This window comes from Hydra viridissima, unplaced genomic scaffold (assembly GCF_058129835.1).
Source record: "Hydra viridissima isolate aposymbiotic clone 2 unplaced genomic scaffold, HvirCarnegie_v1 scaffold_10, whole genome shotgun sequence".
Taxonomy (NCBI): domain Eukaryota; kingdom Metazoa; phylum Cnidaria; class Hydrozoa; order Anthoathecata; family Hydridae; genus Hydra; species Hydra viridissima.
Window position 1 is genome coordinate 12,931,270 of NW_028324309.1, and position 17,692 is coordinate 12,948,961.

The 17,692-nt window shown below is 28.2% G+C and overlaps 2 protein-coding genes across 3 annotated transcripts; both read right to left on the reverse strand.

Annotated features, from left to right (window-relative positions):
- Window positions 1–1,137: 1,137 nt before the first annotated feature.
- Window positions 1,138–13,261, reverse strand: LOC145181601 (F-box/LRR-repeat protein 18-like). Of its 2 annotated transcripts, XM_080056729.2 has the most exons (9): window positions 12,892–13,258; window positions 12,592–12,716; window positions 9,761–10,664; window positions 9,098–9,600; window positions 8,899–8,978; window positions 6,797–6,959; window positions 2,026–2,167; window positions 1,492–1,574; window positions 1,138–1,404 (listed from the first exon to the last, which is right to left on the reverse strand). In XM_080056729.2, the coding sequence occupies exons 2-9, from the start codon at window positions 12,714–12,716 to the stop codon at window positions 1,260–1,262; spliced, it is 2,145 nt and encodes a 714-aa protein (XP_079912855.2). In that variant the 5' UTR covers window positions 12,892–13,258; the 3' UTR covers window positions 1,138–1,259. The 2 variants fall into 2 exon arrangements, with proteins under 2 accessions (XP_079912855.2, XP_079912856.2); XM_080056730.2 differs by lacking the exon at window positions 1,492–1,574 and having other exon boundaries at window positions 12,892–13,261.
- Window positions 13,262–14,850: 1,589 nt separating this feature from the next.
- Window positions 14,851–17,566, reverse strand: LOC145181830 (lysosomal aspartic protease-like). The gene is made up of 8 exons (XM_080057003.2): window positions 17,267–17,566; window positions 17,065–17,191; window positions 16,826–16,949; window positions 16,546–16,664; window positions 15,856–16,055; window positions 15,659–15,781; window positions 15,289–15,532; window positions 14,851–15,128 (listed from the first exon to the last, which is right to left on the reverse strand). The coding sequence occupies exons 1-8, from the start codon at window positions 17,326–17,328 to the stop codon at window positions 14,967–14,969; spliced, it is 1,161 nt and encodes a 386-aa protein (XP_079913129.2). The 5' UTR covers window positions 17,329–17,566; the 3' UTR covers window positions 14,851–14,966.
- Between the last annotated feature and the right edge of the window lie 126 nt (window positions 17,567–17,692).

Consider the following 17,692-nt stretch of genomic DNA (forward strand, 5'->3'; position numbering starts at 1 on the left):
AACATATACGAAGACTGACAATTTAAGGCAGCTCCAACGACAAAAATAACGGTAAGAGATAATGAGACAGAGATAATGGAGTAAAATAATGAGACAGATAATGGAGAAACGACAAATGAACGTTAGAACCAATTTAGGCTTAAACATACCATCGATATTCATTAATCTTAGATTAGTATTCAGTAATACTAATTCCTAATGTTTCAGAAAAATTAAACAAATCCTGGGGACTAGCTGACATTAGCTTTTTATAATTAAAAATGTAGTACACCACTAGATCTGATAGTAGAAATTTTCTTTGATGGGTAGCTAATCTTTTTTATGTTAATAACCTGGTGAAATCTATTTTTTTAAAATAAAATAAGTTAAGCATTTCATATTATTCTACTTTCACCTATTTGAAGTTTTTTTAAAGCAATTTAGTAGATACATCGCAATATTTTTTTGATCATGCTTAGAGAATTTTTCTCTAAGCTTAAATATAAAGTTTTAGGTCTATAGCGTTCATTGGTTGACTAACTTGCGATTTTATAAAAGATTAAAAGTTAAGCGTATCAAAAAAGGTGAGCGTGAGCACTCCAAAATTTTTGACTTAACGAATACTACAGCCAACTCATAAAATAAATTCAAAAATGAGGCAAAATAATTAAAATCCAAAATGATTAATAACTTTATAATAGCTATAAAAACTTACAGTATCTTTTTCAATACTGGCAACATATTTAAGTTTCGCTTTATGCGACGTAAATAACTAAGGGGAAAAATCTAAGATAAAGCGTTCTTTTTAGATGCAATGATGATTGCCCTGGAGATTTACAATATACTATAACATTAATCCGTTTTACAATATACTATAACATTAATACTGTAACGTTCCTTGCCCTAAAAGCCCAGAGTATTCGTTTGTGAATGTTCTGGTCAGGAAAAGAAGCTGAGAAATAGAGCCTGAGGATGTATCAAATAAAAGTATGGGGTGTTTAGAGGTAAACGGGCACAGCTTCAGCAAATGATAAACAAAATTATCAAAAAGCTATATTATTCACATATCAACAGAAAACTTAACTCAAATTGTTGCATTAAGCACTGATTCAAGCAAAGATTCAGGCAAGAGCATTTTGCTTTTAAGAAAAAACAAGATTTCAAAACAAAATTGTTAAATCATGATAATTTATATACAAACACATCTGAATCGTAGTTATGATAATTTATGTACAAACATAATCTGAAATAGAAACAACTTATCGAGATTAAGGCATTGTTTAAAATTTACACGAAGCAACATAAGATTCAAACTTTATTACATCACGCAAGTAGATGTAGGGAACTTTCTTCAGCCCTTCTTCCGTGAGAGAGTTGAGATAAGAAAGCACGGTTATGCAAGACGAACGCCTTGCTTTACCAAATCTAAATGACGAAAAATCAAACTGAAACCATTTAAAAGTTAACAATTCTATAAAATACTTTATTTAGGTACCACGTTATTTAACTCACAGATGATTAAGTTCTGTGTGAACTTTCTTTGAATCAACTGCTGAAGCTCCAGAAAATAAGAAGAAACCTACCAGGTTCTGACACTAAAAAATTTCATCAAAAAAAAAAAAAGACTTGAATATCTTTAAAGGGCTATTAAAATTTTGAACTAGAAAAAGATTTGAAAATCTAACTTACAGAGTTTAATACAAATAAAAATTTGTAAACAGAAAAATGGCATTTAGTTGAAAACTCCTTTTACAAATCAAAAAAGTATTTCGTTTCTTTAATTTAGTAACTAAACATGATGCCAATGCAGGCACGCAACTAGGGTTTGGGAAGTTTTGCTCGAAGTGGACAAATAAAATATAAAAGGAAAACAATTTCTTAAAAGAAAAGGTCCTCTAGTTGCACACCTGCAGGAGAAATTCATTTTGAGAATGCATTATTCTTTAAAATAATGATTTCAGTAAAATTCTAAACAAAGTAAAATTAGTTTTGGTTTATGGAACAAATTAGGATGGTGGGATCGAAAGGATACAAAAATTATTTTACCTGATGGAACAGATTTATATAATGATCAACTTTTTTAGGTATTTTTCCATTTTTGCTGATAAGACATAACAGCTGAAGATTCTTACAGGAATGGAAAGCTTCTAGTATATTTTCTTTCAAATGAAAATACGGTTGGTCAAGTCTAAGACAAATAAAATAACAAGCTATAATTATTGTGGTGACCTGGGGCCACTACTATAAAACTCATTCCGATCGGAATTAAAAAAAATCGTAAACTCGATGAATTTCTTCGGATTCGACAAAATTGGCGTAAACCCGATAATCCCAAATTGCCTCTACTAGACATTCCAGACAATTTTTTTATAATTCAAATAAACATATATAATTTATATCATTGTATAGAGCTTGACTTGACTTAAAAAATGAGGGGTTATTCGGCCTTTGAAGTTAAGCGGATCTAAAGTTATTGAACTTTTTATAGTGCAAAAATTGATGATTTTTTGACGAAAGGTATAGGGCTTAAGTATGGAACATTTGCAATGTTATGGCACCGAAAAAGAAAGTATTTTTGGATCATACTGACTTTTGAATAACTTTTGAACCGTTATTACATTTGACTTGATATTTTCGATATTGATTTAACAACTAAAAACAACAAAATACCAACAAAAAAAAAAAATTTTAATTCTGTTGGAATTGCCCAGAATCGTCTATTTTACAGACTGAGGGTTTTTAATTACTTAGTTTTGGTGTCATATTGACTCTTGAATAACTCTTGAACCGTTATTACATTTGACTTGAAATTTTCCAATTTGATTTACTAACTATAAACAAATAAATTGCCAAAATCTTTTTATTTAATTCTGTCGGGATTGTCCAGAATCGTCTATTTTACAGACTGTGGGTTTTAACTTATTTACTTAGTTTTGGTGTCATATTGACTCTTGAATAACTCTTGAACCATTATTACATTTGATTTTAAATTTTTTATAGTGATCCAACAACTATAAGCAAATAAAATACCACAATTTTTTTTTTAATCTGTGCGGACTGCCCAAGTTCATCTATTTTACGCAAAACGCGAGGTAAGAATTATTTTGTTCTATCTCCCATTTTAAAAGTTGGGAGAAAATGAGTTATTAATTTTAGTTAGTAATAATAACTTTTAAAATACGCATTATTATTATTATTTTTTTTTTCAAATAATTTGCTTAAACATAAATTATTTAAAGCAAAAGTTATTATTTCTTTAAAAATTAAATCTAAAATTTTAAACAATTTTTACTTTTAGAAAAAATCAAAAACTTTCTCCCAACATTAAAACTTAAAGATAGAACAAAATGATTCTTACGTCGCAAAAATAAAAATAAAAAACGTCATAAAATATGCGAAGGAATATAGATATATATATACATAATTTCTATATACAAATCCTTAGAATCTATTCTTCAAAAAAACATAAATAAATACTTGTTATAAAAAGAGGAAAGACTAAACTTGCAATTTCCACCTGGACACTTTTAAAAAAAACGGTCTTTAAAATGGTCTTAAGATATGGATAAAAATTAAATGAAGCCATATAATCCATAGTACTTTCTATATTTGGCTGGAAAGAGGTTGAGTAACACTAATTGATTCAAAAAACCTCAAGGTGTTTGCTTAAGCATACAAAAAGATATAAGAGAGTAAAGTTCATGAAAATCTCGTGTTTTTTGTCAAACGTCAAATGTTTTTCGTTGAGCCGTGGAATCGCTACCTCTACTATAAAATTTTTTTTTCGAATCGTAAAAACTTTCCGACGAAAATATTAGCGGATTCATGAAAAACAAAAAGATATTATATAGTTAATCCATTGTTTTTTTACATTTTGTTTTGTTTATTTAGTTGTGCAAACTTTCAACTAAATACCACAAGAAAAACAAATTTCAAAAAAGAAATGTAAGTAAACCCAATATCTTTATATTAAATATACATTATAATTATTTCCAACTATGAATCTTTTTGTGCAATTAGCCAGCACAGTCCTACGTTCATATGCTTTAGGAGTTTTAAGACGTTCTTTATCAATTTGCAAGGCCAGCTAATGCTTCATTAAACGAATTGTTTTGCTATTAAATAGTTATAAGTAATTTTTTCACTGCATTTACTTTTGTGCTATGTCTATAGTATAGACATACTACAATGGCAATAATTATATATAAAATTTCCATAAAAAAAAAAAAAAAAAAATTAAGGTATAACAAAGACATGCACACAGAAGCAATTAAACAGTAATTTTAAGGAAGTGAAGTTACTGTGTCATGTTAAATAATTTTCATAACACTAAATCAAAATTATCCTTTATTGCAATTGTTGCGTGTCTGTATTGACTCTATACATAATACCATTTCCACATTTAGTATATTACAATTAATGTGCTTTTAACATTTTTTTTATCCAAGGGAACAGAGAAAAGATGCCCTAGCAGTTCAAGTGTCATTGAGTTTGTCACAAAAAATTCTTTTGGCAGACTGGATTAAACAATTCAAAGATGTTTTAATTTGAAGATTTGGTGATACAGATGGGTCAAAAACAGCAAAGGTTACGAATCTGAGAAAAACCCAGGCATGGGAGGCTATCTATTCTGAAGCAGTTGCAAATGGATTCCCCATTCTTAACATCTTCTACCTAAGACATGTAATAATTTCTTACATTTCCAAAAGTATTCTAAACCTAGTTTAAAAATTAGATTACCAAATTTTATTCACATTAAATGTTAGTTTTGTTTGTCAGAAGCAGGTTCCATTTTGACCAGACAAAATGTATTGGTCCTGAATGCAACTTATTATAAGCCCTTAAAAGGAAGCCTTTGCCACTTCTACTACTCTATAAATAACAATAAATACCTTTAAAAAGCATCAAAAAATATCCTAAAAGTTGTTCTAGCAAACTAAAATTGAACACTTCAATTCCATTTATAAAAATTTTTTTAAGCAGAAATTAAAGAAATAATCAAGCTTGCTCTGACCAATCGAACAACTTTATTTGTTGTCTCCTGAAAAGTTTAATTCTCTTTTTATTCATTTAGTGTAAGTTTGTAGGAAAGAGAAAGTCAGTGGTCATCATATCCTTGATAATTTTACTTTATAAAAAGTATTGCTTTATTATCACCTGTCTATGTTGACCCTTAGATGCCATTTACACATTTTGTGAGTTGGAAAATTTGTGTCATTTTTACTAAAATAAAAATTGCCAGGCATCTGTTTTAGTTACCTGACAATATTTTAATATAGTAAAAGTGACCTATTGCCCAAGGTGTAAATGGTTCCTAATATAGACGATGCAAAATACTGCAATAATGCAATATCATAGTATAGGATGTAATCAATGTTGTAAAATGTTACAAACTTAAAATGTATTATTTAACTATGTAGGACTTCTGGGACAACATCAAACAAGTGACCACAAAGAAGGTGACAGATTCTAACAAAAGTAGTATGGGGAGTCAAAAGCTAATACCACTGGATGAGATTGTTTTTGACATTAGACTCAAATAGTTCTATAGAATATAGTACAACTATTCTAGAATTAAATTCTGAGTTTTTATATTCAAATTCACTGTGTTCTACTGCAATATAAAGAAATCTAGATAAAAGTATTTGTAATTGGCAAAGCAGTTTTTTTCATTATTAGTGACACTAACTTTAATAGTCTCTATTTTTGCAAATAATATTAATGATTAACTTGGTGTTTGATATTTGTGGAGAAATTCATATGAAAATAGAGTTTGGTCTGAAAAAAGTAAGAAATTTATTCGTGCCAAATTCATATTTTAAATTTTTTACCCGCTGTTGATTATCTGTTGTCGAGGTAGACAGTGAAAAATGAAATGTGGAACTTATTATTCTAATTTTGTCAATGAGAAATTTAGAGATTGAGTTTGATTTCTGTTTTTGTTTTCAAAACAAGAAACTGTTAAAAAAAGCTAGCTGAAATTATCGGATTTACGATTTCCGCTACACAAAGATTGCGTAAACTTTAATTGAGTTTTTACGCTAAAATTAGCGGAAATTACGAAAAAATATGTTTATAGTAACAATCTGCTTATTTCAGTGGGTTTCAGATGAAATGGTCGTGAATTCTGATCGGAATGAGTTTTATAGTAGTGACCCCTGGACTAGTCTACTCTTAGATAACTACAAAACAGATATAATAAAAATAAAAATAATTTTCTTTTATCTTTATCTAGTGCTTTTCAAAACAATAAGTAAAAAACTTACTTATCTTACAAATACTTAATTAAAGAATTGGATTACTTTAAATATTCATTTACATAAGGATAGGGAGGTATAAATGTGTAAGTTTTTTTTAGAAAAAAATCACAAAAGAAAAAATTAAATCAAGCAGTTTGTAGTGTGATTGGCATTATTTAGACCAATTGTAGGTGATAAAAATGAACTTAAAAAATTCTTCAACCAAACAGGCAATTTTTAAAATTTTTCTAAATATTTATAAAAGTTTTTTAAAATTAATATGTATCATTCTTATTTTTTCTTTTTAAGCAAAGTTGCAAAACAAAAATATTAGTTATTACATAACTTAAGCTACAAAGTGTATATGAAAATGATATCAGTTGAAGGTTCAAAAATGTTTTGAGTTTAAATTATCAACAAATCAGTATATATATATTTCACAAATTAAAAAAAACTAGATATATTATGTATATGCCATCTGTGTGCATCTACTTATTTCTAGAAACTTGATGAAATGGCTATTTAACTGTAAAATACAGACAAAATCTGATGAAATAGGAGTTTAAAAAACAACAAACCTGAACTTTTTGAGTCTTCTACAATTAAGGATAGCTTGTCTTAATGAAGAAAGAGACCCTGAATGACCACTTTGTCCACAATGAGCTATAGACAGTTCTTCTAATAAACTACATGCACCAGTGATCTGAGATAGTGAAGAAAACACTCCAACACCTGATAAACCTAAAAAATACTATATTTAGCATTTTTGATGTAACTCCCAATTTATCTCACTAAAGATATGAAAAAAAGATTTTTTTTCAAGTTTATATTTACATGAATTATTTATTATAGCTTAATTTAGAACCTGTATGGAATTTTTTTAATAGCATCAAGGTCAACCATGACCACAGGGGTAAATTGACTAAACCTCAGGGCATCAACCTTTTGAGGCATCCCAAGAAAATATTTTAAACATTTTTTATAAATTGTACATGCATACATTAGTGGAAAATCTCTATGGTAGAACTTAGATTGAAAAAAAAAATTGATTTAACATAATGGTTTATGTTTCCTAACATGACCACAGCAAGACAAATTTTTAAAAATATTACAAATTGCAGCAATAAATGATTTTTTTTCAGCAAAGAATAAAAAATTCTTCTTTGAGACAAAAACTATTAAATGCGCTCTTCTTTGAGACTAACAGAAGGCATTTTTAAGACATTTTTAAAATTTACGCAGGTTATTACAGATTATTTTTTATGAATATTATACTTTTTTCTTTTCTTTTTCTTTTCATTAACTTTTTTAACTTCTGAAACTTTCTCATAACTATGAGATCATGTGATCATAAAACAGTGGTTACCCCCACCCCCTTATCCTCTTCCTATGTGCTTTGTCATGAAAAGGGGTGCACTACTGCTTTTAACCCACGAGAATTTAATATCTTAGGACAGCTGTAATTGTGCATAGTAATCAAGTGTTTTTAGTATCAAGAAAGAAAGTCTAAATATTCATAACAATTGAAAACTCTTTGTAAAAAATGTAAGTTTAAAAAGAATTATTTTGTTGAAGGAAATGTTTAAAGGTTCTTAAACTGTAAAAGCAAGCTGCAGTTTAAATTTGTTACACTTTTTAAGGTTTGAACACAAAATATATCTGTTTAAAAAACGTTCCCAATCTAGAAAATATCACAGTGAATGATAATATAATTACTAAAAGGTGTACATTTTAGTTTGTAACTTGAATCAATAGTCAAAAGATTGCTTGGCTTATATGAAGCTCAGGACAAAAGTTAATCTTGCTTTGTGCTCTTTTGAAAGTTTGTTATTAACCTTATCTTGAGAAAATGATGCCATCTGGAAACTAAATTTTAGTATTTTTTTTTTTTAATACAAAAATAGCCTTAAACTGCATTGTATTTATTATAAACTTTTACTACCAATTTTTACTGTGTTAATTTTACCTTTTACCCCCAGTATACTTTTTTGGTCACAAATTTAGTTCAAAAATTGTTAATAAACATAAGTGTAAAAAAAAGATTCAGGTTAAAATAACATTTTTAAGTAACATACACAGCAGTAAAATCACATTAAATTATAACAATGTATTTATAAATGCATAATAAGAAAAATCATATAACGATTTTACAATCTAATACAAACTGCATAAATAATAACAAAAATTGCAGCTTTTCCAATTGTAACAACAGATAATGCCAAGTTAGCAAATTAAAAAAAAATTATGATATGACAGAAAACCTATTTATAAAGATTAGGTATGGTGATATTTCTTTGATAAAGGGCTAGTAGAGTTATCATTTTAAAAAAGCTACCATTTTAAAAAAATAATTGGAAGTTTGGATATTAAGAAGAATCAGGAATGTATAATTTTTACAGGCAGTAGGTTGAATTAAAAATGCATTTAACTCAGGAATGATTTCAAAATAAAATGACTACCTAAATATATTAGGTGGAATATTAAAAATCAATTGAAAAACTTCTATGCATTTAGTGAAATGAGAGGAACATAAATATCTAGGGAAAACACTCCTTGACTTATATAATGGCTATAAATTATTTAACCAGACCATCCTAAAATGCCCAACTTTATTAGTAGCACAACAGTAGCAAATGAGAATAAAGTACAAGTATAGGATATTCAAAGAATATAAAACTACCTGCAAGAGTCAATTTTCTCAAACATTGAAGTTTGCATATTGAAAGAAACACTTTGTCTTTAAGGTAAAAAGTTGGAGGACTAAAGAAAAATTTAAAAAAAAAAAATTTCAATTGAAAAATTCCAACACTATTAATAACTTAAAATAACACCAAAAGTATTAATAGTAATGGTAAATTTTTTCCTAACAATCAACAAACCAAAAGTATTGGTCTTTTTGACTGTTCATGCCACCAAAAGCTGAATTAAATCCTGTGTCAACCACTTCCAATTCCTCTAGTTGTGTGCAGAGTTCTACAATAAAATCCAAACCAGAGCCACTATGGCAAACTACAGCATCATCCTCCAGCGATAAACGAGTATTTCTGGTATAATAACTTCCTGATTCTGGTGAGTCTAATTTAAACACCTTGTTTGGAGAACTAAGTAGCTGAGCAGAAAAATCAGAGTTTCGCACAAGACTGGACACAGATTTTGAAGTTGGCATTCTGGATAGTGTTTCATTTTTTTCAACTGAGTTAGGAAACATATTATTCACTAAACCACATGCAGGAATTGCTAATGCTTTTAAAGTTTTTATTTTACTAACCGTTTGACAAAGTTTATTAACATCAGTATTCATAGAATGTATGTGTAATGACGATAAATTTAACTCTTTTAGATGTATACAATGTAATGCTAAAGCTTCCAATCCATGAAGATCCTGTTAAATGAAAGTGTTTTATTTTAATCAAAGTTAATTTACAAAAGAAAAACAATTGAATATAAACTCTTTGATATAAGAAAACTAATAGATAAAATAACAATAATTGTTAACTCTAAGGAAGAAAGAAGATCAAACTAAATTTTAATGAGGAATTTACCTTTTCAATCCAGTCATGGCAAGATGATAAGTTAAGCGAGACTAATTTTGGGTTATTGAGAGCTACCACTTTCATTAAGTTTAACTTAAACAAGCTAACATTGCTTAAATTTAAATGTTTTAACTGTTTTAAATTAGAAAGCCATGTCATTTGATCCTTTCCAAGTATAGAATAACTTAAATCAATTTTTTTAAAAGATAATGTTCTGAAAACAGATTTTATATAATTCCAACAAAAAGAATTAGATGTTCCAGGTGCTATAAGAGCAGTAAGATTGCCAGTATCTGCTGCTTCTCTTACTGTTTGTATAATAAAGTCCATCACAATGAGGTTAAAATGTAGATACCTATTGACAATTACTGCATCTCTCAACCGCACTAAAAACTTTTCTTTACTCTTTATATATAGAGAATAGGAATTGCCAATGGTGTTGAAGCATGATGAATGATCACTAAAATATTCCAAACCTAGTTCATTCACAAATATGTCATTAGAATCAAAAATTGGAAGGAAATGTTCAAAGCTTGGCAGAGATTTAAACCTTAGTATTATACTAGTCAGTCTTTTGAAGACTTTTTGTGTTTGATGATATGTTTGAGTTGGCTGACCAGTTGATGGATGTATAAGTGGAACCGATGAATACTTCTCAGGAACAGTCCAGGCTAGTTTTGTCAAGTTAGGGTTGTTATTGATGATGGATTCTAAAGCATTAAACTGCAGATTTGACCCAGTCAAATGTAATTCTCTAAGATTACAACAAGATTCCAGTGCTAATTTTAACTTGTTAGAAGGAATCCAAAAACATTCCATTAGTGATAACGATAACAGGTGTTCTTTGTATCTATGTGTTAGTGCGTGTATATACTTGGTAGACAATAACAATTTGTTTTGAAAAGTAATAACTCTATGAGAAGAACAAACATATTTCAAATTAAAAAGATAATTTTAGTAAAAGAAGAAAAAAAACTAAAAAACAAACAAAAAAAACAGATACTCAGGGTGAATATAAGCTATGGTAAACTAACAGTACACTAAAACTGATTTTAGGTTTTAAATTAACACAAAAACATAATCATAACATAATATTGATAATAGGTACTTCAAGGTAAAATTGCAAGTTTTTTTCTATTTAAAGAGTTCAAAAAAAACTTCTTAAGTATAAAAAAACTTTTAACAAGACACTTTAGTTCTTATGAGCCATTTCTCAAACTTTTAAATGTTTTTTGGAGTGCAAAAGTCATTTTATTATCATTTTTCAAAAATTATCAAACCAAACGTGTATGGAAATTAATTAAAAACAATTATTTTAAAATTTCAGAGACTTATTCTTATTGTTTGAGTTTAAATATAGATTTATAAGAACATTGTTGATTTATTAAAAGATTGTTTTCCTTATAATGAGCAGATTTAATAACAGCATCATGTTAATTGCACATAATATCATAATATCATTGATATTATCAACATTATCATATAGATATATCAGCATCTTAATTGCATACAGTATAAAGTTCAATCATTTACAGCATTTTAAAACCCTGGCATTTAATACTTATTGCCAATAATAAGTAAATAATAAATGTCATATTTTGACTCTTAATAGCAACAGATATAAGAACTAGGCGCTATTTGACTTTCTCTCTCCCCCCCCCCCCTCTCTCTAATTTTATGATTAACTCTGATAGAGAATTTTATGCTGATTAAGAATCATATAAAAACACGAGTCTCAAAATCAATGGAAAATGCTCTAAACTGAAGTTGAAAGTAAAAAATTATCTGACAAATACCTAATGTTTGCCATCTTGAATAAACTAACGTTATGGTTGATTTTGTTCTAAAAGCAAAACATTGCCAGCCTGGTTTTTATTATAAAAAAATGATTTTTTGGATTATTGTAGGCGCGAAAGTTCTTTTTAGTGTAATTAGATATACAAAGGAGCTATAAAACATCTAGTGAAACATGTGATTCTTTTTTGAGAATTTTATTCTAATAAAAAAATTTAAGACTATTCTTTTAATAAAGTTTTGCATTATTATTAAAGAAAAAAAGTAATAGAAAAGATGAACTTTCATTGAATAATAAAAATGGAATTCTTTAATCTTTTTTGCAAAAAGGTTTCTTAATGAAATTGTGTGGCTATGAAAATAGCCGTTTTTAATTAGCAAGATTCAAGGCAATAGGGCTATTGCATTTGTTTGTTGGTGTTTGAAGAGCTATGACATGTTGATAAATGAAAAAACAGAAAAATTATTTTGAAACATTCCTTTTTGTATGACAGATATAATGAAAATAAATTTTTATGGGGGGGGGGGGGGGTAAACTTGAAGTATTAAAAAAAAGTCTATAGTTTTAAATATATATACTTTGCTAATAAACAATTTTAATCGTTTTAAAATTTATTTGAGTATATAATCAATAAAAGCATTTTTCAATTTATTCCATAAAAACTTTAGAAGATATTCTAGACAACAAAGCAAGAATCCTAGTTAAAACAAATTGGCGTAATAATTTAAACGTGAATGAATTCTCATATCCTATTATTCGAAGTCTTCACTATAATAAAATAAAAACCAGGTTGTGAATACTTTGAAAAGGTAACTTTTAGACAAAAAAAAAATTATTCAAGATGGTCAATATTAGGGATTTTTGGTATAATTTTTATTCTCAACTTCAGTTTAGAGCACTTTCCATTGATTTTTGAGACCTATGTTTTTATACCATTCTTAATCAGCATAAAATTCTCTGTCAGAATCAATCATAAAATTAGGGGGAGGGGGGGGGAAGAGAAAGTCAAGTAGTGCCAAAAACTATATATTTGCTTAAACAGTACCTGTATAAAGATGGATCTCTTGCAACATTGTGGAATCTTTTGTTTACTTGAGAGATAACTACTATTTCATCAGTATACAGATGCTTGAATATCATTAACAAAATTTCATCAGTCAAACCCTCCATCTTTTTAAAATAAAATACAATATATTAGTACTTACAGCAGAAAAAATGACCGAAACGCAATTTAACATTTCTTATGCGACATTTACATGAACGAGAAATGAAAAAATTGTGTATATTGTATATATACCCAAAATTTTTAAAAAACAATTATTATAAAAAGTATTTAAAATTGTACTTATATTGTTGCAATATGGTGCAGCTCCATCTGTTTCATAATGATAAAAAAATACATAACTATCAGTCATAATAAAGCTTTTATCAAATTCTGAATTTGAATCTAAACGAAACTAACAAAAAAACAAGAATTTTGGTGTGTATTTTTAAAAAACAAAAAACATGTTAGGTTGCATCTTAAATTTTATATCTTACTTTAAAAAGTTACGTTTTACTTAAAATAAACAAATCATTAAATAAAAAGTTAGTACAAAATATGACTAAAATTTTTAATAAAAAGCTTTAAAAGATTTTATATATACAAAATTTTTTAAAAGCCTTCCTGATCATACCCGCTGAACGTTAGATCGAATCAACAATGGTTCCGTGTCATCTTTCACGAAATATTTTAAAATTCCTTACAGAAAAAAATACATCACCGGATCTTCAATGTCGGGAAAAAATACGATGCATGAAAGGAACTCAGTTTAGAAGTAAAGCTAACTTAGCATAAAATTAACTTGATCAAAATTTAAAATACACATACTTCTAGCCTAACAACAAATTGATACACTTATATTATGCTTCCCGCAAATGCAGCGGTATTTGAATGTATTTACAGTGATTCCTGCGATCTCAGTTAGTTGATCTAAATAATATCACAACCGATTTCCATAATCAGACATTCATTAGACGACATCTAAAACATTTGAGCAATGATAACATTTTAAGTATCTTAAAAGATTAAAACTCGTGAGTATTTAAATATAATGATAGTTCAATTATCATTATAATGATTTAAATTGGAATTGACCGTTAAAAAAAAAAAAAAAAATTAAACAAGATTTTTATTCTTTACTTAGCAAGTCATATTACAGTGTTTAGATTTTAAGTAAAATAATTGATTTTGCGTTTTACTAATTAATATTAAGATTATTTTGTTGGTTAAAATGTTTAATTAGAATTTGTGACATTTGTCATGGCTTTGGGATTTATAAATTTAGGGACCCTCAATCGCTGACTAAGAGGCCCCAAGATAAACTTATTACGTATATATTTTTTAGTTAAATTTCTGATGTGCGTGCGAAAATCGTATCATAAAAAAATTCCTCTTTCAAATCAATCTGTAATGGTACGAAGAGAAGTACTAAATGTGTCCAAGCAACTAAGTGAAAAATCTTTTAAAGTAATGAAATTTCAGTAGCTTTTTAAAGTTTTTTTTTTTTTCATTTTGAAATGATTGACAACATATTCAATTGACTTATTCCATCCTTTTTACAGTGGATTGATATTTAGTGAACTTTTGTACTGTAAACGCTTTGTTAGTAAACGTTTAATAACTTCGGGTAATTATGTAGAATCCTTTTTTTAACTTAAATATGAAAAAAAAATCACCATGAGAAACTCCATTGACAAATTAGTTCGTACTCGAAAAATAAACCTTATAACAAACTCCATGAAAAAGAGAATTGCAATAGCCTCTCTTTTTCAAAAAAAATTAAGAATTCCATCTATTTCGCCAAAAGTTTTTTTGGTATGTATGTATGTATGTATGTATGTATGTATGTATGTATGTATGTATGTATGTATGTATGTATGTATGTATGTATGTATGTATGTATGTATGTAAGTATGTATGTATGTATATAACAAGGCTAGTTCATAGTTGTTAAGTAAGGATACCTTAGAGTTGTCTTGCTCAGACAGCCGTGAACACTCATGAAAACACCAAGTTTTAACAACAAACTAGTGTGCAAATCAATTTTTAATAGAAAGTAAGTAAAAAATTAAGTCATTTGCTTTTTACTATCTTGAAAAGATCTTTTACTTATTAGCCTTGGCAAACAAAAATTAACATTTCAGAGAACAAGAGTGGTAAATATAAGTAAACCATAAGAAATTAAAGAGACTTTAAAGAATGTCAAACATCTTTTATTAAAGCCGTGACCTAATTTTTTTACTTAAAATAAAGAAACTACAGTTTATAAAACTCATCATGTATTAGAAATCTTTATAAACAATATAAACTCTATAAAATTACAAGATAAAAACATTTAAAACTATATAAGAAACAACAACAAAATAAACATAGATTTATCACTTTGTGTTAGCAAATCCAACTCTATTATTTTTGAGGTCAAAAACTGTATAGTAAGGTCCAATAAACACATCTCCTAAAATCCAAAGGGGTCCTCGAGGAGGCGGAACATCAATGGCAATAAATCCACTGATACATTGTGTCTGACCCATGGTTGATACCTTGAAATAATAATTTATTTTAAGAATGATAATAAAAAAAATTCAACAAAAGTCAGTCTATCTAATGAGCACAGGGAGATACTAAATAAGAGAAACATTAAAAATGCTCCCTGAGTAAAACTAAGACAAGATATTAGAAAATAAATCTGAAAGCTTTTACCTTTAAAACGTAATCAGAACCATTTAGTACAAATTTCTTTCCACTGATCCAAAACTCAATTGGAGGAAGAGATTCAACTTTAGAGCAATCAATCATATACTCACCACCAAATATTGGTGTAGCCCCAATCATCTGATTAATTTTTTCAACTTCTTCTGTTGGACCAGCAATAAGAGATGTACCTGTATCAGCAATTGCATTACAACCAGTAGCACAAAACATAGGTTCTCCATTAACCACAACTCTAAATAAAAATCAACACAAAATCCTAAATACTTTACCTTTCTAAAAAAATTATTAAGACATTAAAAACTTGATTAAAAAATAATAATAAAGCAAGCTACAAAAAAAAACCAAAAAAAAAACCTACTTATCCATTTTAAATTGCCAGTAGCCTTCTGTAGTGACTGGTGTATATGTAATATCTCCTACAAACTTAGCTGGATCAACGCCCCCTAATAGAAGCTCTCCACCCGTAGAATCATTAACATTCCTAAGATAGTCAAGCAAAATATGTAAACAAACCAATTTAGGCTAACAAGGTTTCATAAATCTGGAGGTAAATACCTATCAAGGTAAAATGAAAATACAGCATCTGCCACAAGGCCTTGAGAAACCATATTATAGAAAGGTGGAACAACACCATTCACAGAAATTTGACTGTAACCCATTCCAAGCAACCCATCAAACCTTGCAGCAACAAAGGCAAGACCAGGCTCAGAAGTTGCCTCCCCAAACATCTGATTTTTAACAGAAATATCTGCAACCTAAAAATATTAAAAAATTATGGATTATAAAAATTAATACTTAGTAATTATCAGATATTCTTTAAATCATTACTTGGAAGTTAATCACTTATGCCCCTTTAGCCTTATTTCTATTTAAAAGATAATCAACAATAATCAGTCCAAAACAAATTTATTTATCTGATTTTGCTTTACAAACAAATAGCTGTTCATACAATAACTTAACTTACTTAATCTTTATGTCATTTAATTATTCAGAGTGGCAGTCATGGTAACATACATTTAATTATTCAATAATGCCAAAAGCAGAAAAAACAAATACCATTAATTGCAGATGAATGTTAATGATGAATTTGTTGAAAAGCAGGAACAGCTTTTTATTTTTACCTACAATTTTGCTAAAAGATCCTGCTTGTAACAAATAACTGATGGCTACTGCTTACTACCAAGTTAATAATATAAATGAACAAGAACAGTTTAATATCTATAATTCAGATTTTTCAAAACTAACCCTTAGAGTATCAATGCTTTGGTAACCAGAACAACTTCCACTACCATATTGGATAGAAAATTTTGTCCCATTCTTGACATAGGTTGATGATTTATCTCCGTGATATTTATTGTGAATTACTAAATCAATTATCAAGTATGAACTTTTTTAAACCATTCAACATATACATTTAAATAAAATTGGTAGGTCATAAGAATTTTAAAGATATACTTACAATAATATAAAATTTAACAATTTTACTAAAATTAATTTTAATTTAAAAGTAAAATTCAACACCTACAGCAAGGAATATCTCTCCAACTGCAATGTGATGATGGAACCCATAAATTTGATGATCCAGTGTCAAAAACAACTTTAAATGGCTGTGGAGGTGTGCCAAGACTTATATCTCCATAATACTGTGCCTAACATAAGTAATCAACATAATGTTAAAATGAATCACAAAAACCCATAATTATTTTAATATCACCACAGAATTTTTTATTAAAAACTTTTCAGTTATAGGGTATTTAAACTCACATCCATAAAATTGCGAAGTACTTCTGGTGTTTTACCCCATTTTAATGCATGCCCAAGTTTATTAAAATCAAAGCCTTGCTCTCGCAGGGTACGTCTTACAGTAGTTTTAAACTTCTTTATCTTGATTCTAAGAAAAAATAACAGGAAAATAAAATTAATGGTCAATACTCAAAAAAATTTAAATATACTTAAAGAAAATCACCTATGAATCTTTGAGAAAACTAGAGCAGCACTCAGTAGTAAAATAAAAGCAGCGGCCTTCATTCTTTCGGTGGGATGCAAGGCAGAGATTCCGAATTAGCCAAATGCATACAGTACTCGAAGTCATATATAATTTCTCAGCGTTTATATAACTATCAAAGTAGTCTATTGTTCCATAATAAAACATCCAATTATTTTATTGTAATATCATTTTTCGCTTTACGGCTACATTTGGTGAATAAATATTGACTCAATTCACGTGATTTTCATTAAATAATGATAAAGGGTGGAATGCAATAACCGAACATCAAAATTGAAGTCGAACTTCAAACCTGAAGTGCGACCTGAGCCAGTTGCATAAATAAAGCGAACTTCAACTTAAGTCAGACTTGAAAACCGGCAAAAATGTACCGCTTTTCAAGTCTGA

Bases quoted from the DNA above. Each gene is read 5' to 3' on its own strand.
- LOC145181830 (XM_080057003.2), bottom strand. From the start codon at position 17,328: ATGAAGGCCGCTGCTTTTATTTTACTACTGAGTGCTGCTCTAGTTTTC. The intron at 17,192-17,266 runs GTGATTTTCTTT...ATTTTTTCTTAG, and splicing joins GTTTTCTCAAAGATTCATAG to AATCAAGATAAAGAAGTTTA. The intron at 15,782-15,855 runs GTATTTACCTCC...TGACTATCTTAG, and splicing joins TTTTCATTTTACCTTGATAG to GAATGTTAATGATTCTACGG.
- LOC145181601 (XM_080056729.2), bottom strand. From the start codon at position 12,716: ATGGAGGGTTTGACTGATGAAATTTTGTTAATGATATTCAAGCATCTG. The intron at 9,601-9,760 runs GTAAATTCCTCA...TTCATTTAACAG, and splicing joins GCCATGACTGGATTGAAAAG to GATCTTCATGGATTGGAAGC. The intron at 1,405-1,491 runs GTGAGTTAAATA...TTCGTCATTTAG, and splicing joins CACACAGAACTTAATCATCT to ATTTGGTAAAGCAAGGCGTT.